The sequence below is a fragment of the Trachurus japonicus genome, chromosome 17 (assembly GCF_045865225.1).
Source record: "Trachurus japonicus isolate A0001 chromosome 17, Traja_1.0".
NCBI lineage: Eukaryota > Metazoa > Chordata > Actinopteri > Carangiformes > Carangidae > Trachurus > Trachurus japonicus.
The window spans coordinates 20536838-20559354 of record NC_140923.1 but is presented as its reverse complement, the minus strand read 5'-3'; the positions used below and the strand labels follow the sequence as shown (position 1 = coordinate 20559354).

Sequence of the window (22517 nt, the reverse complement as noted above, 5' to 3'; positions counted from 1 at the left end):
GGGCGGCAGTGGCTCAGGGGGTAGAGCGGCTTGTCCAATGATCAGAGGGTTGGCGGTTCGAATCCTGCCCCGGTTGCTGCCGTAGTGTCCTTGGGCAAGACACCTTACCCACCTTGCTCCTGATGGGTCGTGGTCAGCGCCTTGCATGGCAGCTACCGCCATCAGTGTGTGAATGTGTGTGTGAATGGGTGAATGTGATGTACTGTAAAGCGCTTTGGGTATCGTTCGGGTATAGTAAAGCGCTATATAAAATACAAGACCATTTACCATTTACCATTTGTATGTAGATGCATGTTTCCATTACATGATATCAGACCTGAACTGAACCCACACTGTGATGACATTCTGATGATACTGAAACATATTTAACTCAAAGATTAAGATAATGTTGTGAAATGTGTGACTGCCAGTTAAATATTTCTATGAACTCTTTGACTGTTTTAAAAAATATATATTTTATATAACTTTTTACTATTGTTTCATCCAAAGTCCTTTTTAACTGGTTCAGTGGGTTGTCGGTGACGGATAAAAACAGGCTTAAGAGCCTCATCAAAATCTGCTCAAAGATTATAGGAGTTCAGTAAAAAGATCTAAAGTCACTCTGGGAGAATTGTGTTATCCAGAGATGAAAAGCATTATAATCCAACCTAACCATGTTCTCTTTCTTTCAGTTCTTTCAAAGCCCTCAGGGCGGCGCTGTTGCGTACCCGTGAGGAAAACAAACCACTGCTCAAACTCCTTTATTCCTTCAGCTCTTAGACTCTTAAGCAGAAATGGCAGGAAGAATAGTCAGTTTCTTATCTCCTGTATGTTCACTGCTGTAGACCACATAATACAGTATGATGAGCTGTATAGCTGTATGGGAATTTTTATTTATTTTTTAAAATGTATATCCTGAATCTAAATCTGAAAACATACTAAAAAACAACAGAGCAGTGGACAGAAAGTAACCAAACCTACAGTAAACAAGTCTCTAACAACAGAGCAGTAGTAGAGACTTACCTGTACAGCTGCTGTCACACTGTTGGAGCGCTGGAACCGCCGATACCTGACCACCAGGGAAAACACACTGTAAGTACTAAAATACCAAACAATTATGATCACATTCTGATTACTGCTGATGATACTTCCCAGTGACCATGGTAACCACTGATATCAATGAGAGCTTTGTGTGTACCTGTGACTCTGGGCCCTGTGTTGTTAGGAACAACAGCTTCTGATAAACAGCTTTCACATCAGGGACCAGAGCTGGAGCAGTTTACAGACCCTCAATTATTCATCCATGATGAATTTTCTGTTGGGCACAACTTGGCTTTGGGTTGGGTAGAGTCTGCCAGTAAACCCGGAACTCTGTTAGTGCTTTTAGCACTTCCGGTTCCCTTGTCTAAAGGTCAATACGTTTTTTGAATGGGATTTTAGTAAAATACCCCAAATTAGGTCTGTGGTTAACAAAAACTTAAGTGAGTTTCAGATTTTGTTCTACGACATAAAACACGTCAGTAAATACCCTACTTGTGAATTTTGAAGCTTTTACATGTTGTGAAAAAGGCGGTTGCTAACAAGTTGCCGAATACGACTATAAACCCTGTCAGGGACATTAAAGGGATAGTTTAACATTTTGGCAAATTGGCCTATTGCCATAATCCCTATAGTCATAGCAGTAGGTTCGTTACCTTAAATTGTCGGTGTAAGCTATTTTTAGAACGGCAGAGCAGAGCCAAGCTCAGAGCTATGCTACGGAGGCTAATGGGATTTCTTGGTTTCCCTCATCAACCTCATCAAATACACAATCCAACAACTCCAAAACACTCTAGAGAATGGAGGCTCTCTGCCTTCTACCTAGTGTCTCTTGGCCGAAAACCAACTTTGCAAGATCAGAGCCTCCGACCCGGTGTCCCAGCTCTAGTCTCTGCGGCACCGCCACACAAACGCCCCCTGTAACCCAGAGTCTCTTGTTTATGGCAGATAAGACTGCAGAAATGTGATATATAACGTTATGTACCACTCTATTGATAGCTTTCTCGCCTGCGTCCTTGTAAACAAATGCACATGGCCGGGACGAGGGTTAGCAAAACAAAAGCAACTGGACTTACATAGTTGCTCTTTAAAGTCAAGATCTTTCATTCATCTACCTGACCCTGCATTTTGAGTCCAGTAATCTGCTAAACCTGACACACATGTCCATTTTTCCTGCTTCTAACACATCAACTTTGAGGACAACATGTTCACCTGCTGCCTAATATATCCCACCCACTAACAGATGCCATGATGAAGTGTTATTCACTTCACCTGTCCGTGGACCACATGTTATACCTGATCGTGTGTTGCGTAACTTCTAAGCTGATAGTCAAACATGTTTTCAGTGGATGTGGGGCTCATTCAAGGATTCATACAGAGGAGAGTGTTGACTTGGTGTCTTCAGGCTGTGAATCTCAGCAAACAGGTCCAATGTGCTTCACACTGTTGCCCAAATGAGAGACCCTGCAGTTAAACCTAGAGCACACTAGGGAGTCAGTGAATCTCATACACCCCCACTGAGCCTTGGGAATGTTATCGGCTGTTTGGAGGTGGAGGACGAGGAGAGGGACGTCTGGGCTGCCTCACTTTGCCTGCAACACTCAGCAGCATTTATTAGAATTTATAGCAGAGAATAACCTTGGCAGATGAGTGTGTGGGTGTTTGTTTGAGACCAGAGAGAGAAATAATTACACGACAGTCGGAAATGACTCAGCTAGATCTCCAAAACTGCTCAAAGCAGTGTCTGAAGGAAAACACGCCATATGTAACTTCAGTGACTGAATATATCAGTACGTGAAAAACACAGTGTATGTGATTTCTAGCAAACTGCCTTTAACGGTTCTGTTTTGCAAGTTCTCACTGCAGCTGATCACATTATGGCACAGATGATGGTGATGGTCTGTTGTTTGTAATAAAAGGTGTAATAATACAACATCTCAGCAGCTACGTATTTAGGACCGACTACTGTCGTCATTTCATAGAAATAGAGAAGTTAGCCCCTCCTGTGACTGTCCCCTCACTTAAATGATGACCACAATGAATATGGACACGGGACGATTATTACAGACTTAAAGGAGACATATCATGTCCCTTTTCCACAAATTAAAATAGTTCCCAGGTGTTTTAAGGACATGTCTGTGACATGCTTCTGTCAAAATACCCCAAGAATCAAACATCACAGCTCTTTACATCCACTCAAAACAGCTCTTTTGAGAACAGCTGGTTGAAGTGCCCATCCCGTTAAATGCAAATGAACCACTGCTTGCCCCGCCCCTTCTACTGGTACCAGGTAGGGGTGGGGTTATGCAAATTTGAAAACTAATTACATAATTGCTAGACAACTGAGGGAACAGCTCATAAAACCACATAGATTTTAAAAGGGAGCCTGAAAATTTTTGTCAATTCTCACATTTTGGGGATCCTAAGTTCAAGACAAACACTCAAATATATGTTAAAGAGCCATAATATGTATAATGTCACCTTTAATTCTCAGCCCGAACCAAGCCCCTCCAAAAAATGAGCCTTCAGAAAGTGATATTTCCATAATATGTCCCCTTAAAAATATAACCATTTCCTTGGAAATAGACTGTCTAGCCTTGTTCACATTTACTGCAAATGATCAGATACACAACAGAAGTCAAAAGGATTATTCAGACTTGTTCCTCACCCTCTTTCGTCCTCCACTTGCACCCCCACAGATGTGAACTTGGATGGGTCCTCTGGATCTGGAACCTCCTCCGGTCCGTCCACCTGCAGGGGACAGACTCTAATAATCACGACTAATAATAAATTCATGAAAATGCCAGGTTTTGTGTTTTGTTAGTATTTTTTAACTATGCAGAAACAAAGATGTAGTGGTTCTCCATCCTGCGTTCGACAAAGCCAGACTTCTGTCTACTCCTCCACGCCTGCTCATCATCATAAATACCTGGATGCCTATGGAGAGACATTTGCCCTTCCTGAGTGCTTCTTTTCTGTATTCGTCCCGGTGGTCTTCCACAACCGGCCCCCTGCTCAGGATTGAGGGGGCGGGGGTGCTGACTGTCATGGTGCTGTTACTGACATGCTGACTGGCTGGTCCGTGGACCTGCACAGGAACAAAGAGAGCAAGACGTGAAGCACAGTGTGAGTACACGATTTTTGAAAGTTATAAACAATAAATAATGAAAGTTCCAACTTGTTTCCAGTACAAAGCAAATGTTCATTTGCACAATAACAACGCTGCATTATTAAACAATAAAACGCACTGACCTGTGCATTGGCAGCCTCTATAGCCGCCGTCAAAGCCTTCATGCTGTCAATGCTTTCTGTGGAGTTACTGAGCCCTGATTGGATAGTCATATCACCCCTGGGTCCCTCCTCCTCCATGTAGGCATCCTGGTCGGTTTCAGAAAACATGGAACAATGAGCTGTTACATATGAAATCAATTCAGGATGAAAACAAAGGGAAATGTAGCAGGCATGACTGATACAGGTGTCATATGATACTGGTTTGAAACAGTAGCCAGGTTTACATACAGACTTTTTTTTCATTCTGATTCAAATCATTCCAAATGAAGATTTAATATCCACTGTGAACATGTGACATGATCTATTCTGATCTGGTGTTTACATGTGAGTCTGCATTTATTCAGAATGGACGTTTCACAGCCATGTGACATGCGCAGAGAGTTCTCAAAAAGTCAGGCCGGCCCAATCAGTCCAACCAGGTGCACTGGTTTGGGCCAAAATGAAATGACTCGTCTCATTTTTGGGGGCTGGATTCGGGCCGAGAATTAAAGGGAACATATTATGGAAATATCACTTTTTGAAGGCTCTTTAACATACAGTATGTTTGTCTTGCCTTCCGGCCCCCAAAATGTGAGAATTGACAAAAGAATCTGTAATTTGCAGGCTCCTTATCACCTCAGGATGTCAACGGCTTCATTTGGCATTTTTAATTGTTGACTCATCTACAGTAGCTACAGTGTGTTACATCAAACACAATCTTATCTAACACACAGGGCAATGAGATGAGAGGAAGATGACGTTTCAATAAACAAGATTTTTTGTGCAGTTCCACATGATTACGTGTTTATGGTAAAAATAGGAAGCGAGGGAGGGACATGCAGCGGATATTGATTGCCGTTTTTAAGTATATCTTTTGGGGGCTTTTTCGCCTTTAATGGACAGGAGAGTTGAGAGACAGACAGGAAATGGGAGGCAGAGAGGGGGGAATGACACGCAGGACAGGGCCACTCGACGCGGGATTCGAACCGGGGCCGCCTATTAATGAGAAATGCTGGATGCGCTGGTTGATAAGTTTCGTTTTTACCGAGGAGGAACTATGACCCTGCGAATTACGGCGTTTCCATCATAATTTTCTGATGCGATACATCTAGATGCGCATCTCAATACGCTGATGGAAACGCAGCTACAGACATGTCTTTAAGACACCTGGGAACTATTTTAATTTGTGGCATAATATGTCTCCTTTAATGCTAATGAGTCGGCCTGTGTTGAGTCCGAGCTTCAACACCTGCATGTCAGGCTGGGTCAGGTTTTAATGTTCAGGCCCGTTGAGAGCTCAAGGACAGATTGATCAAAACTTCATGTGACCGACCAAAGATGGAGATCTATCGACTAAGTAGCACAGTAGTTGTATGTTGAGCCGGAGCATGAGCAGAAAAAACGCAGCCAGACAACATTCTGTTTCAGCGGTTAAGCTGCGTTCACACCGGACCTTTTGTTTTTCGAACGAGCGACGAGTTTACATGTTAAGTGAATGCAAACGAGCGATTGAGCGTTTAATCGCCCAGGCGAAAAAACGCTGGGGCTCGGAGCGACAGCGACGGAGCGTTTTTTCGCTCTGTCGCTCGAGATGAGAAATCCCAACTCTCCGGCCGTCAGTCGCTCGGCGCTCAGCGCTGATTGGCTGCCGTAATCCCGGTGGTGCTGGTGTAAACAGAGACACATGGCAGTGGGCATGACGTCATCAAAGCGAAAATGCGAGTCTGTGGCTCTGTGCCAAATTGACGAGCGAATGCAGCTGAGCGACGGAGCGTTTTTTTCGGAGCGATACGAGCGACAGCGACAAAAATAAAAGGTCCGGTGTGAACACACTTTTACATGATATAATTTGACTTTTGATCAGTTTGGGAGAAGAAATATTCTACCCCTCTTTGTGCCAGTTTATTCTGACTTAGGTGTACAGTATATATGCAGCATTTTCATTCAGTTTGGACATCTAAACCGTCTACACGTAAATCCAATTCATTTATCTCATCATATCTTATTTCTTGGCTGCTATCTTCTTTATCTATGTTCATTTCAGCTGTAGCCAATGAGGCTGCTGAATGTGTAAAAACTGATGCTATACACCGAAAACTGGTTGGTTCGCACACATTGACTATAATTTCTTGAGAGTGTAACATCAAGGCGTGAACTACAGGGGTTGGTACCACAGGGCTCCCCCTGGACCCCACTGGATAGAGGCTGTGATGTTCTATTACCACACTAAAAGGCCAACAGACAACAGCATCAGTACCTGTGCAGACTCTGTGCTGCTCTGGGCTGTGATGGAGATGTAGGGCTTGGAGGCCGTGGAGCAGGTGGAGGTCCGGGGCGGCACCGGCGGAGGGGTTTTCTTGTAAGTGGTGATGCAAGATGAAACTACAAAGAATCAGAGAAAAAAGAAAAAAGGTGTGTTATAGCGTCATACTGTAGGAACAAGAGTCACAGTCACTCTCCATGTTATAGTGTTTGAGTTATAAGGGAAAGAAGTCACACAATTGATTCGATTCGATTGCCTGATGGATCCTACATGTGAATGACGTAGGTGTCCATTGGGTGTTTTCTTGAACAAATGCCTGTTTATTTGGATTCTGAGTATTATGTGTGAGTAGCAGAATAAGGGAGGAGAAGTGTGAGTAGAATGTATTGTAGTTTTGTGAATTGTATTGAATTGTGTATTGTATTGTGTACAAAGAACAAAGTGGAAGAATTCCTGGTCAAATTAACATTCCAAAGACACTGTTTCCCAGCCTACAACACATCTTTTGTGGAATGATGATGTCACAGCCCCACCTCTCTAGCCTGCAGTGTTGGTCCTGAACGGGGTCAATGAACGATCGCTCGTGAACTTGTTCATATTTTGGGCAAACGTGAACTGAACATACTGTATTTCCGCTTGATGAACGTTATTGTGAACGCATTCATTCTGCCGTTTGTGAACGGCGCTCTCTGACAGTATGACTTCATTCAAGAGTGTGTCAGATTTCCATAGAGCCTTCCAGGCGAAATCCAGGGCTTGATATGTAGCTGAAAAACCACAGAATCTGGCAACACCAAACACCATAGTGTCATCAAAAAAACAAAAACAAAAGGCATGCTTCCACTTTCTCTTAGCGTCAACATCCTGCTTTGAGTCTGACCAATCAGCACAGAGTAAATCTCAAGCCCCACTGGGACTTTTTCAAGGCCAATCTGAGTACCTACCCCCAGACAGGGACTATGTTCGGCCCCGTAAAGGTTCCTGTAAACGGCCCTGTTGAATGATGAACTATGAACTGAACTAATTTGTTTTAAAACACTGCTAGCCTGTAACCTGAGCAACAATGCTAGACGTCACTCTATGTTACAGCGCCACATACAGGCCTGGTATATGTACTACAGTGTTTAGAATGGTTTTCAGTGGTTTTGTGTGCCAGCAGACATGTCTTGAAACAACACTGTGTTTATGGAGAACCTTTTGCGAACTAACATGTTTAGGGAAAGCTCAGTTTCTGTATGGACAAGGCCTAAACTGACCAACTCTTCAACAGCGTTCAACCAATAAGACAATAATAATAAGTCAAAGGATGTGCCCTTCCCTCCTGCCAGCTCCAGGTTTTAATTTGATTCCTGAAGCTGTATGAATTCAATTTCCTTTAATTGGCTCTCAGTTTTCACATCAGAGTGGAGGAGATTAGAGAGGAGGGAAAGTTAAATTCATGATAATTACCCTGCTTCAATTCAACTGTAATCCCCTGTGTAGAGTGGATGAGTGAAAGCCTTGTTGGATTACCATTGCTTTGAAAGCCGCGTCACCGGTGGAGCTGTCACTGAGCATGCACACCACCTACGGAACATCCACCCCTTTCTTTCATTCATCCCATGCTGTGGTGGAACAGCCATTTTCCCCTTATCCATAACCGCATTGTTTGACAATCTGCAGCCATGCTACGCACTTAGCCGGTGGCTACGAAAAAATCTAAATATAGACGTGAAATGACATTTATTCATGCTCATGTGTTCATAAATAAGATGAAGCCTGAGGGAGAGCTACAGTACACCAGCTTGTTAGATATGCAGCTAGCTGCGGATGCTCTGCAGGGAGGAGGGCAGCTACAGGAGCTACACACAGACACGTACTGTAGTGACAAAGTAACACAGCTCCGTCTCACACACAGTCACTGCAGAGGAGACCACATGTTGGAGTACCTTGACCTCCAGGGATCACCAGGAAGAAGCAATCTCTCTACAGAAGCACTCTGAAGACTGTCAGACATGTCAGAGATGTTGCTTCAGTGACAAGATGATGGTGAGTCATCCTTTCTGATCCGGGCTCAGATCTCTCTGGATGGATTTGTTGTTTGCACACGCTCATCTTCCCTCAGGATGAACCATAATAACCTCCTGATTCTATGACTTTCTGTAAACCTTTCAGTTTACAACCTAAACAACCAGGGCTCTAAAATAACACATTAAAGGGATAGTTCAACATTTTGGTAAATCGGCCCATTACCATAATCCCTATAGCAGTAGGTTTGTTACCTTTAATTGTCGGCGCAAGCTATTTTTAGAACGAATGGGATTTCTTGGTTTCCCTCATCAAACTCATCAAATACACAATCCAACAGAACGTTTTGGAGTTGTTGCTGTTAGCATGCTAACAGGCTAAAGTTGTTGAACATCATCTCTCTCTGAAACTGGACTGGGGCATATTTCTCTAAGTTATACTTCTTCTCTACATCCTTATCTATAAGGCTTTGATTGCCATGGCAACAGGCGATAAAATAGTCTCCAGATGGTCACCATCAGTCACAATAGACGCTTCACAGTAAGACATTGTATAATATGTGTGAGGGAGGCCTAGAATTAAGAAAACTCCTTGACGCCTCTCAGAGTGTAGACTATTCTTACTCTATTACACCAAATGTTGTGGACATTGACGTTGCAGGAAAAGCCATATTCTATATTTCATAATGTTACATAATCTCAGCCTGATGAAGCACAATAAACACTCCTGCATTTAAAAGAGCTATGGCTTCTGAGAGGTTGGAGGCTGTCGTAAACTGTGAAGCAGTGTCGTCCCCTGGATTATGCAGTAGTTCGGCCTAACACTGTTTGGTTTGACATGTGTTAAACTGCCACCATTAAAAGAAAACAGAAATTATAAGAACTCTAGACAGGAAGTGGAACTTTAAATCGTCCTGTTTCAATGCGGTTACTTTGTCTATTAAAGAAAAGATTCAGCAACATCCACTGACGTGTCTCTGTCCTCAGCGGCTGACTGGTACAGTGGATGCAGATGACAGAGACGATGAGCCATGTCTGTCTGTGTCTCTGGTAGCTTTGTTGCCGATGCATCGTGGGACATGTGGACTCACTGCAGCAGGAACTTGCTCACGTCTATTTCCTTGTGGGTAAAAAAGGAAAGCTGTTGTCAAAGGCTAGCCAGGATGTTGTGTGTGTGGAGGGAGAAGTCTGATTCAGTGTCAGACTGTGTGATCCATGTGAAAAAATAATCTATTTTTGGTTTCAGTGGGAGTTACAATGGAACTTTTCTTTTTACTAACTTTATGTAAAACCAGGCAGGTCCCAGTGAGGCTGAGGAACCCCTGCAAACATCTGTGTATACAGTACACACCGTGTGCAGCTTCATGAAGTATGTCAAGTTTGGTATCATTGTGCATTTATAGCGACAAACACAAACCAATAGTTAGAGCCAGAAACTAGTGCTGAAGGACAAAGGGACACACTGTTAGACACATACTGTCATTTCACTGTGTAGAGATTTAAGATCCCTCCTCCGAAAATCTAACTTCTACATGACGCTTTTATGTAATAAAAGATGTCGTCATATCAATGATCAGTCGACACCATGACAACCTCATGGAACAGATCCAAACCATTTCATACATCACAAACGGAACCAATCCCATCAACTTCTGGTGATGAGGGAGGCGAGGCTAAATAAACTTGAAACCTTATTTGTTTATTTGGTCGGGACAATGCATATTAATGGACAGTGAGTGCTAGAGTACCCACAGTAAATACACCGGATTTAGCACATGTGCTAAATTACATCCGTAGTCCCCAAAACAATACAACAAATTAACATAAAAAGTCCAAAAAGACAGAGGACCAATAGATAACACGAAAAAGTGTATCAGTGTAAAGACAGTGTGGTTGCATTAGCACAGTGTTACTCATTGCGCGGCTCGCGAGCCACATGCGGCTCGTCAAGCTATAATGGGCTCTTTGCACAGCTCCTCTACTTCCTGGACTTAATGCTGCTCCTTTGTTTCCTGTCTTACATTATTGGACAACCTGATTAATCCAGGTGTGTCTGAGTAGTCACAATGGTCAGACACACCTGGATTAATCAGATTGTCCAATAATGTAAGACAGGAAATGAAGGAGCAGCACTAAGTTCAGGAAGTATTGGAGTTGTGCAAAGAGCCCATTGGTGGCTCACATGGTAGCTTCCTATGTGGTAACACAGCCAATACATTTTTTTAGATGTGCTACATAAACATACAACACTGGACTACAAAAACGCAAACATCCGAATTATACTTCTCCCTGCCTTCACCCAAATAATGAAGGTGAAAGGAAGTATTTTAAGCCTTAATGGTGATCGCTAAAGGGGGCACTGTCAAACCTGGCAACGCAGCCCGCAATCCATGTGGCATTGTTTACAACACTTGACTGCAGCGCAAGTTTGCAGGCAGCTAGGCTACGTTAGCTCCGCTAGCTCCTCCAGCGTCATGGACCGTTTTTAACAAGAAAAGGAACAGAAACCAGCTCAAAAACCAGACGGACAGACACACAGTGTTGTAACGAATAGTGGAGTGGGTGTGGAAAATGAGTCTGAGGAAGCAGCAAACAAAAATCAGCACGAAGACACCAGAGAGGGGACGAGCAGGCAAACAGCAGGTGTAATATAGGAAGCATACAAGATGAGCACAGAAAATTTCAAGACAAGTGGACAGACAAATTTTTATTTGTTCTGCATGGCATGAACCCTAACAAACCCTCACTGTGATTGCAACAACAAACTACAAATACACATTAAGAAAGTCAAGGACATGCATGCCCAACTTCCGCTCATCCCAGTATTAAGGTAAATATGGTCTTAAATGATAATGTATTGGCTGTGTTATTTCTTTTTTGTGGGATGTCCAATTTATATGTAGAAATGCACATTTGCAAAGGTGACTTAGTATGTTGTCGCAAAAGTGGCTCTCCCCTTGATTTTGCACTGCCAATGTGGCTCTTGTGAAAAAAAATAGTGAGGATCACTGCAATAGCACAACCATTCAAACATGTGTCAGTCTCTCTAATGTTTCACAGCCCAAGTGTATGTGTGAGCCAGCGTTTTTCAACCTTGGGGTCGGGACCCCACGTGGGGTCGCCTGGAATTCAAATGGGGTCGCCTGAAATGTCTAGTAATTGCTAAAAAGTTTTTAACCAATTAGGCTGCTATTCTTTTTTAAATTATTATTTAAAACACCACACCTAATCTTAAACAACTGTATTCTATACTTTCAAATAAAATGCAGCATATACAAATATCTGATCTTGATCACGGGGTCGGCAGAAATTTGTGATGTCAGAATGGGGTCGCTAACAACGTCAATGCTCGGGCTCCGTGCTGAACACACAAACATCATCTCCATCCAACCATCTGACTCTTGGATAGACACAAATAAGCAATTGTCTGAAAGAGCTGAACTTTTCCATAAACAGACAGAAACAGAATCACCAAGTGTCACCTCAGGGTGTAAAACAGCAATAACTGAAGAAGCTGAGTCACTCAAAGCTTCTTGTCCTCAGAAACAGATCTGATTAAAGATGCTTGATCATTCTTCTTCAAAAAAGAAACTGACAATGGGATGATTTCAACTGATCTCTATTCTATTCACTCTATTCACTAAAACAGAACATAATGTAAGAAGTTGCAGATAGTCCAGGACTGAACTTTTCTTCAGATCTTCAACCAGTAAAACATCAACAACAATAAAGTGGTCTCAGGTGCTTTCAGAGCTGTAATCTTATACAGCTACAATAACAGCATTCAGCATCATCAGTCCTGTTCTCCGAGGGTCATGCTGTTATTAACTCTGGTGATTGGTTGTGCTTTGTCGCAGTCGTTCCTCAGAGTTTTCACAGAGAATGGAGGAACTGTTCCGACAGTAGCTGCCCCCTCAGCCTGCTCCTTTAATATAAACACATGTGGCAGTTTAACAATGTATTCTGATGCAGATCACATCAACCTGAAGACGAACCCACTGAGCGGACAGAGTAGCGTGTTTGAAGGCGCACATTTAGATGTGGAAGAGACAATTTCATGGACAGAAATTAATCATGTGGCAGAGATGCGCTGATGGTGACATCAGACCATGTAGTCAGCCCCGCCTCCTAGATTTTTATTATACAGTATAATCTCTTTACCGGTGTTGTACTGATGTTGCAAAGTGGGTTATGGTTGCAGGTGTAGAACATCAGAACTGTGACACCTCAGACCAGGTTCACATCCAGACCATGTGTGGTTCAGCTCTTTGGTTCAGGTTTGTAACTTTTCCTAATAGTCTGATAGAGCTATGAGACCTGTGATTATAATCATCGTGCCATTGACTTTTGACTTTTTAAAGGGATAGTTCAACATTTTGGCAAATTGGCCCATTGCCATAATCCCTATGGGCTCCACTACCTCCTGAATTTAATGCTGCTCCTTTATTTCCTATCTTACATTATTGGACAACCTGATTAATCCAGGTGTGTCTGACCATTGTGACTACTCAGACACACCTGGATTAATCAGTTTGTCCAATAATGTAAGACAGGAAACAAAGGAGCAGCATTAAGTTCAGGAAGTAGTGGAGCTGTGCAAAGAGCCCATTAGGAGTAGGTCTGTTACATTTAATTGTCGGTGCAAGCTGTTTTTAGAACGGCGGAGCAGAGCCGTGAGCTGCACAGAGCTACGCTACGGAGGCTCATGGGATTTCTTGGTTTCCCTCATCAAACTCATCAAATACACAATCCAAAAACTCCAAAACGCTCTGGTGGACAAGTTGTGACCTGCACATTCACCACGCTATGAGATAATAACGGAACGTTACGAGACAGAGTTGTTTTTGAGGTAAATTCATGCAAAACTGCTGATACACGTTCCCGTCGGGGGCAGTTTTTCGGCAAGCAGTCTCTGCATTTACCTCTAAAACAACTCTGTCTGGTAACGTTCCATTATCCTCTTCGGAGGGGGTCTGGCTGATCGGATCACAATCCGTCCTCAATGTGTCTTGGGTGCGTTTACACCTGTACTTTCATGTGGTCAAGCACTATCTGATTGAAAACATTCACGTGTGTTTTCCCATCACTGAAAACTCACGTTAATGCCAGGTGTGAACGGGGTAAGAGACTTTAGTAAACAAATTGTGAGCTCCTTCTGTATGGAACCAGACCAGGATCCTGAACCTGACCCAGGAGCTGAACCATCACAAACATGAACCAATTTAATAAAGATGGAGCCACCATGAGTGGAGCCTCTACTGCAACAATAAACATGTTAGAACACAGGCCAAGGACCCCCAAACTGATGGAGAGATAAAGCAGGGACCCCCTATTTTAAAGGTGCACAGTGTGTGTTTCCCACAGGATTTCAGGAGACCATGGGGGGGGGGGGGCGATATAGCGCTGCAGCTGAGCAATTAGCGCGATGTAGCGCATTTAGCCTGCGCCCTTGTCTGTGTATCTATGTGCAGGCAGAGATCAGAGATGGTGTTTTAAATAACCATGCTAGCGTTTCACCAGCTCTCATCTCTGCCAGTCAGCCTCTCAAACTGCCGCCTCTCTTGCGTGCTGGCGCACCGCACGTAGACACACGTGAAAAGAAAAAAAAAAAAATTGGGAAAAAAGAGAGACTGTGGCAGGCCCAAACGAGACTGTGGCGGGCCGCCACAGACCCGTTAATTAATGGGAAACACTGGGTGCATTGTGTAGGAATTACTCCCATCTAGTGTTGCGGTTGTATATCGCAAGCAACCCTATTGTATTTTTCATGCTGCATTCACGTGAAATTGGGCAGATGGCTGACGGACGACAGCCGCTGCACGTAACGGCATAAACAAGCCTCTATGTAAACAAGTGGTCCGTCAGCACAAGGCAAAACAATACACGTGACAATATGTTGTCATGGCAATGTCGTATTGTTTACCTGACCCACGTTTTACCGGCTTTCTCTCGACTTCTGTGACTAAAATGACATCTGGTTTGTTACCGACGGCCGTCTGCCCGACTGCACGTGAATGCAGCATCAGTGTAACACTCCATTCCTCCACCTCCTGAGCCGACAGCTCCGGTGTCTCCGTGGTTTCCTACCGTCACGCTGCCACTGAACGTAAAAACATGGCGACACGACATGGCAGCCAGCGCCGAGCTTACCCGCTCCATGTAGATATGAATGATATGAACGGCAAATTCAGAGCTTACAGGAACACTTCAGTTTGTTGATGGGGCTGACTACTGATTAATGAATAACATACTTTTGAACTAAATAATCGATTTTCGTGAATAGATAACAGGAGAAGTTACACAATGTCCCTTTAAATATTTATAAAATTGTATATGATATTAAACTAGGCCTATGTATAAACATACCCTGGATTCAACACTCAGCTAGTCAATTAATACACAAGTTCATATATTCATGGTCGTGCCACTGCCATTTATAAACAGACTTTGTTAACTGCCAATATCAACAATGTCTTAGATAAGATAATCATGCATACAAGCTATTCAAATTGACATTTTTATTCTAAGCATAAATGTGGAAACAAAAAAAACAAAGTTGTATAATCAACCAAAGGTTTCATGCCCCCCCTGCAGCACCTCTGTAAATGCCTAGGGGTCACGAACCCCCTGTTGAAGACCTCTGTGTTAGAACATCATATTGAAACTATCAGCACCACCTTTTTTTTATGTTAGTAGAAACATAATCCAGTCGTCATCACGTTCCTTCAGTATCAATCTGCCGTTGTAAATCAGCTGCATATAAAGTGTTTTCCAGGAGTGCGGTGCCGGTGGCTGTAATCTCTGGAAACCCTACACATAAATCAGAGTCGTCATTGCCCACATCTGTCTACAGCCTCCTCCATCTCTCTTCCTCTAATACTGAGGAAACTTTGAGCTCTGGCTCTGAGGCAACCTCAGGGCTAAACATGGAATATGAGGATAATCCTCACTGAGGGAGGTTTATACCCTGTTCATTTAAATTCTTCCTCCTCCCCGTCTCTGTTCAGTCACTCTCCCTCCACCAGAAACATGTCTCCCCTCCCTGCAGCTCGCCGGCTCGTCCTGATTCCAGTGTTTCAGCAGAATAACCGCGCTGCCTCCGGACAGGGTCAGGGCAGCTTATCACTCACTTTCTGATGCCGCAGCAGAAAGATGAAGGTTCACTGGGGCCTCTGATCACACAGGATCCTTAGCCTCTTGCTCCAGGAAGTCGACTGACATAGGAGCTGCTGTTACTGACATGTGGTGTGAGGGGAAACTGTCTGACCGGAGAAGAGAAACGAGCTGACCAGAACTACTGGTACCAGTGTAACGCATCCATATCTTCAAATGAACCGTGGTTGAGTTGCACTGTGGGAACTGTAGGTGTGAGGTTCTGACAAAGGAGGTGGTGAGGAAAAACAAAAGAAAAGATGGTAACTCTGGTTCTATTCAGTCTTTTTTTGGGGGGCGGGGATTGTTCCAAATCATCAGATTTAACCTTTGTCTTGTGTTTTAAGGTTTTGTCACTATACCCCTTGACTTCAATTTAACCTTCCTCATAATAGCTTTCTGCTATCATCTCTTGTGTTCGGGTCAGTTTTGATCCGTGTCTTAACTCATTGAGTGTTGCGCTCCTTTCCAAAGTTTTAGTCAAGTGTACAGGCAATTTAGACCATTTTTGACGATTTTTGTAGAGCCACAGCGTATTCTATATTATTGCCACCAACACATACTGTGGCTCATTTGAAAGGTGAAACTTTCTGCTTCAAATGGCCACAAACCGTTTGTTTCTACCTGCCTCCGTTCCTGAGAAAACTCAAGCTAAACATGCCTGGGTTTCACCAAAATCCCTGCTTTTTTTCTAGAAAAGGAGATACAGCCTCTTTTATGAAAGGTGCTCTGTTTGTGCCTGTCGCTCTTCTGACAGGGCTCGTGTGAGATAAATATACAACAATTGTTGTTCTATTCACAAAACCACCATCGGGGGCGTGGGGGGCGCCACTAAACAACAATAACACAGCCGTGCCGTGTCACAGCCTCTCGCCGCGGAATGTGATGGTGTCTCAGCCAAAGCAGTTTCAGGAACACCGGTCCCACCGGTGGTCATGGTTCTTCTGTGGTACGAGTCGGTGCCGGCGGCCTGCTATGGCCCAGAGACCATCACATTTTGCCGCGGGAGGACCCTGGGGAGGACACGGTGTTGCTCCAGATGAAGACCGGGCGGGACTGTCGGCTGAGAGCTTCCTGTTTCAGCTCCGAGCTGCTGCAGTCTCGCCAGTGACAGCTGAGCAGCTGCGCTGCATCCACATGCAGAACTCCGTTTGCAAAAGCCGAGTTATGATAAAAACTTCCAGATCGTGAGCTGTCATGAGTTTTTGATCGTCATCTATTTCAGTTCTGCTCGTCGTAGAGTCCCCAAATTTACACATAAATGTGTGTTAAAGTGTCTATTTTCAGAATTTAAAAAAAAGCAAAAAAAGTAAAATTACGTTTTTGGCACTCAACAGAACGAAAAACAAGATCAATGAGTTAAATCAGATGTAAAATACACTAAAAACATTTTTTTCATCCAATTAGTTTTTCTTCTCTTGGTCACATTGTTAGGCTTCCTTATCCATGAAAATGCTGGTTTTAATATTTTTAGTATGGGCCCCTGCGCCTTTTTTGTCACTATACCCCTTGACTTCTGTTTAACCTTCCTCTTGTTAGCTTTCTGCTACCATCTGTTGTGTTAGGGTCGGTGACCTGATTCTTAAAAACAATTATTTATCCTCCCACTGGTCTCTCTTTCTTATCTATGAAAAGGTTGGTTTTGCATTTATGATTTCAGTTTTAACACCACAAATGTCATCATTTTACCCAGAGCATTTTAGAATTAAAAAAAAAAATTAAATAGAGGTTCCCGACAAAGTCAAAAAGCCTTGATGCAACAAACAAATTCATGTGGTACTTTTATGCATTAGAAACCTAAAATTGGATCAGTGGCGACCCTAATACAAGAGGAAGGTTAATCTGTCACTGGTCCAACTTAATGTCAATCACTTGAGTTTAAGACTTCATCGGTGGCATTATCAACTAAAACGACCATGTTGGGCTGTTGCTCCACTTCAGTTTACTCAAAACTGTTAACGAGGAGAGAGCGACCCTGTTGATTCGATTTGGAGAAGTCTGCTTTAACCGCCAATCTCACCTCTCTCTCTCTCTCTCTCTCTCCCTTCTCACTTCATGTAGTTTCCCTTCAAGTGAATTTGGGCCAAAAGTTTCATTTACAAGATTAAACTGAGTGACTCCTTTCTCTCTTTCTGTCGATGGCGCACACACACATACACAAAAAACAGTGCTGTCCATGGAGCTATGACATGCGACTCTTGAACCAGCTACAAGCACTGATGCACATATGATGCACACACAACGATGGGACGTACACACTCGTTAATTCACAGCACAAACTCATACACTCAACGCTGCATTATCCCTAGACAGTGATGCATGGTGATTTATGTCAACTGGGTGTTTTAGCTCTTTTCTCTTCAGTGGAAAAAGATGCAGATGAGATCATGAATCAATGAGGGAAAAACAACTTGATTCAATGATTGGTCGACTGTGGCAAAATCGGACAAATCAGATTTGACTATGAAAATTCTAAGTTGGGGATAAAAAGCAGATTTAAAAGAATTTGACATATTAGGATGGTCAGACCCAAATGCAGGCAACAAACCAGGCAGGAACGTGCAATGAATGTGCTTTAATATAGAAAAGTCCACAGTTCAAAGTTGAGGCAAGAATTTCCCTGGGACTGAAACAGACAAACTGAAGAAGAGAGAGACTTTAGCAGAGGTGATCAAACTTAGATAATCAAGGCAATCAGAGTCAACAGAAATAGTCTGTCAGGATAAAACTTGCCATAATGGATGTTTTTACTTGGAGTCTAATATTCCATGTTCCATGTCTGCACACTTAAATCTATCCCAAACTATTTTAATTTATGAAGGCGACATTTTCCTCACAGCCATGGTCAGGTAACAAATGCAGGAAAGGCTGAGAAAACCAGCCGCTTCACTTTAATACAGAACACCAGTATCAGTCAGTGTGTTCGACATTTAGACAAAAGCTTACAATAGCTTGCATAGAAGCTTCTTTCATCGAGTCTACAATTTCACCTCCCTCACCTCAACTCAGTCAGGCAAAGAGTGAGTGGTGTATGTTCTTTCTCTATTTTATTATGGTGTGTTTTAAAGCCTGAGCATGTCAGACAGGCCATTCACAACCGTTCATACACCAGGCAAAAGAAATCCTTTGGTCCATTTTCTATTGACAGAATAAATGGTCATTTCTAAATAAAAGCCAAGCGGATTTTTATAGGACAGTATGTGAAGATATGTGTGTAAAAAATGCAATGACACTTACTGTAAATTCATGAGTGCTATTTGGTTTCAAGGAAATGATTCACAACAACATATTGGAATGCTTTTTATTAGGAATATAATTGAAAGCATTCACAGGTATGTTCAGATCCATTTTGGGGAATGTGTGTTATATTTTACATTTACACATTTATGCTATGTAGAGTCAAATCTACCTTTATAATAACTGTAACATCAGGTGAATTGACCAGTGTGTGAGTTATACAACAGGTCTGAGTCACAAATTCCCTTAAATCACTCACTCGTGAAACTTCAGAACAAACCTGTTGGTATAAGTGGATCTTCTTTGGGCCCCTAGACGAGAAGTCAAATCAGTGGAGCACACAACATCACATGATATCTGTGCTTTGACAGAGTCGGTGTTGCTGGAAGTGGAAGGGCCCTGCTTCATGTGACTCCAATAGAAAAGAATCCACAGCCTCTAAAACTAGTTAGTCTAAGCTCCCTCTCTCAGGTATGGTTTGTGTGTGGGTTTATTGTTGGTGTTTTATCCCTGCAACAACTTCCTCACACACAATGACACACAACAAAGCTTCGACATCAGACAGAGACTCTTCAGTCTATTTTCTGCTGCACGATTATGTTTGGAGAGCTGGTGGCTGCAGACTGAGCACTTCACAACACACTGACCTTTCTCTCCACCTATTATATCCCTCTGTGGGAATCCTAAGGTGTTCCCAGACTAGCTGAGTTATGTTTCCCTGAGTGTGTTTGAGGGTCTGCCCCATGGTCTCCCCAGTTACATGTCAGCCATCAGAACTGCTTTCTATCAGCAGTTCTGGTCCTGCCTCATCTTATCTGGCTGCTTGTTACCTGTCCACAGGTGAGTGCTGAAATGACTGGAGATGTTCACTCACATCCCACTTACATGATATCCAGGAGGTCACCAGAGTCAGTCCACTTGGGCTTCAATGTGACAGTGAGCAACAACAATATACACAAAGGTCAAACCAGCCAACTGAACTGACAGGTAGGCCTAACAGAGAACAGAGCTAACTGAGCTCATGAAGCTAAGATTTAACTGAGTTAAAATGGGGTCATCCCTATGTTTCCCGCTTTGTATGTGACCAGGGAACATAGGACCCAAAAAGGGTCCTATGTCTCCCGCTTTTCCCCAAAAGGACCTGGGGAACAGCAATTTTTGGTCCCATAGCCTACCTGGAAGTGGAGTTGTGAATTTGCAAATTTTTGCCTATTGAGTGAGAAGTGGAATTGTCCCATTGGTTGGGTTTATGGTTGGGAACTAGGGGTTGCACAGACTAGTCGACTACTCGACTTTACTGCTCCACAACGACGTTTTGAGCTTAATGTCGACTAGTCGCTGATCATGTGACAGTACAAGAGTAGCGGCTTGAAACAACAGCTGAGTGCGCTGAATGAAAACAATACGAGCGCCATCAAGCTGGATAGAACGAGATCGTACCAGACAGGAAGTCGGGCACAGAAAAGGCGAGAGAATCCGGTCAATTTTCAAAATAAAATAAATGATGATTAATGCTGCGTTCGATTGCACTCGGAACTCGGAAAGATCCGACCTCCGAATCGGAAAAATGCAATAGAACGGCCCTTGAAGTCGGAACTCCGACTCGGGAACTCGGGTAGCATCCAAGCAGCCCGAGTCGGTCGGAATTAAGTCACAGCAATATGGCGTTGCACACCGCGAGGGGTATTTATTTATTTAGGCTATTTATTTTCCAACCTAGACATTTAAGCAAGGGAGAAGTTATGGAAAAGGGAATATAGCCTAGTTCCACATATACTGCAGCAAGAGTTTACATCTGCACGGCTCGCTATGACGCATGCAGGATTCCCCTCGCTGCTGCGTTCAAGACTGTATGTTGCAGAAGTGGCGTTTCTCTTTCCCTCTCTCCCCCAAGCAGCTAATGTTCTTCCCCAGCAGTACTTTTGGATGCTCGAAAGACATCAGCTTACTGTGGCCGGCCATGTTTTCCGAGGTTGCAATGAAACGCATTTACCTCAGAAGTTGGAATTTCCAACCCGGATCTTTCCGAGTTCCGAGTGCAATCGAAGGCAGCATAAGTTTGCTTGTCCGTCTATAAATATTTGTTGCGTCTGCACACAGAACACACATCCATACAGCGCTAGAGACAGACCTGTGTGTGTGGAAAGCCGAGTACAGACGGGTCGATGTTTGACCGGCGCGGAGAGAGTAGGAGAAGCTGCTGCCTGCGAGACCTGCCAAGCGCCTGTGAGGCGCTGCGCTTCCGCGGGCAGTGTGTGGCTGCCGGCAATTAAAAAAAAAAAAAAACTCCGCTCATATCGACAGCTTTACGTCGCGCACAACACCAACAACAACCAACAACAGCAACAACCAACCAGGAAAAACAAAAACTGAGTGAAACTGTGACTGAGGAGGACTGTGATGGTGACGAGGCCTGTAGTCGTTTTCCTCCCTAATTGTTTAACAGACAGTAGCTACAGTATTATCTTTTGCACATGTTACAAAAAAAACAAACTGATTTACAGCTTGTTGTTTATAAAGCTGCTGTACTGTGAACTAATTTCTGTGCATGAGCTGTCAGTCAGTGAATACAGATTGTTGCAAAGCATTACCTCCTCCTGTGATTTTAGTTATGATGGGAAAAATATGAATGACGTCATCAGCGACTAGTCGACGTCGACTCGACTTTCATAACATTAGAGTCGACTTTTAAAAATCTGAAGTCATGCAACCCCTATTGGGAACATAGGTAGCCTACACCAACGTTAAAATAGGGTGACCATATTTTGATTTCCAAACTACGAAAAGATCACAAGTGGCTTTTCTAAGGGGCAACAGGTGTTACAACTACATTGCAGTCACTTTATTTTGATGAATTTTGCAATCTGAAAATATTAGTTAAAACCACTTTCATACTTTTTGACACAGGTTTTTAGTACAATGGATATTATAGGGTTTCTGATTTGTTGAGAAAAATGCAAAAGGTTTTACTGTCCCTGGTCTCCCCTATCGGCTTTTTTTAGCTAAATGGGAAAACTGAGCTAAGAGAAGGAACTGTGCTAAACGAGCAGCCAGAGCTAATTGCACTCTAACAAGTCTAACAGAGCAAGAGCTAACAGAGCTATTGCTTAGCTAAGTGAGCTAAATGAGGAAACTCAGCTAAGAGAAGGAACTGTGCTAAACGAGCTACCGAGTTAATCTAATTGGGCTAACAGAGCTAGCAGAGATAAGTGGGCTAAAAGAGCAAATTGAGCTCTATCAGAAATAACACACATCCTCTCTCCTCATGAGAGCTGTGAGAACTTCAGCCTGACTCCCACACATGGAGGAGTGAATTGTTTCACATACAAGACCAGTCTAATCTTTGTGAGAAACTGATTTCATTAATATTACATGATGCAGTTAAACTTTTTCTCTTTCTGACTTGTACGAGTCTCTCAGTGTGGGCTGTGACCTTGTACAGTGACATCTGTGGTAGCTCTACTTCCAGGCCTCCTCTGCTCAGATCCGATCTATCTCCAGCCTGGCAGAGTGCCACCAGCTCCACTGAGCACCAGCATCAAGGCCAGGTCAATGTCAGTGGTTTAACTACC

At 43.3% G+C, this 22517-nt stretch overlaps 1 protein-coding gene across 6 annotated transcripts in view; it reads right to left on the bottom strand.

Moving 5' to 3' along the window:
- The window catches only part of LOC146970573 (disks large-associated protein 1-like), a 199689-nt gene that overhangs the window by 17957 nt on the left and 159215 nt on the right, over positions 1–22517 (bottom strand). For all 6 annotated transcript variants that reach the window (XM_085804365.1, XM_085804364.1, XM_085804366.1 and 3 more), the window contains 5 exons: positions 6545–6669; positions 4270–4395; positions 3947–4105; positions 3686–3768; positions 1003–1048 (listed from right to left, as the gene is read on the bottom strand). In XM_085804365.1, the coding sequence (XP_085660491.1) occupies positions 1003–1048; positions 3686–3768; positions 3947–4105; positions 4270–4395; positions 6545–6669 (539 nt within the window). The remainder of the gene's footprint in view (positions 1–1002; positions 1049–3685; positions 3769–3946; positions 4106–4269; positions 4396–6544; positions 6670–22517) is intronic.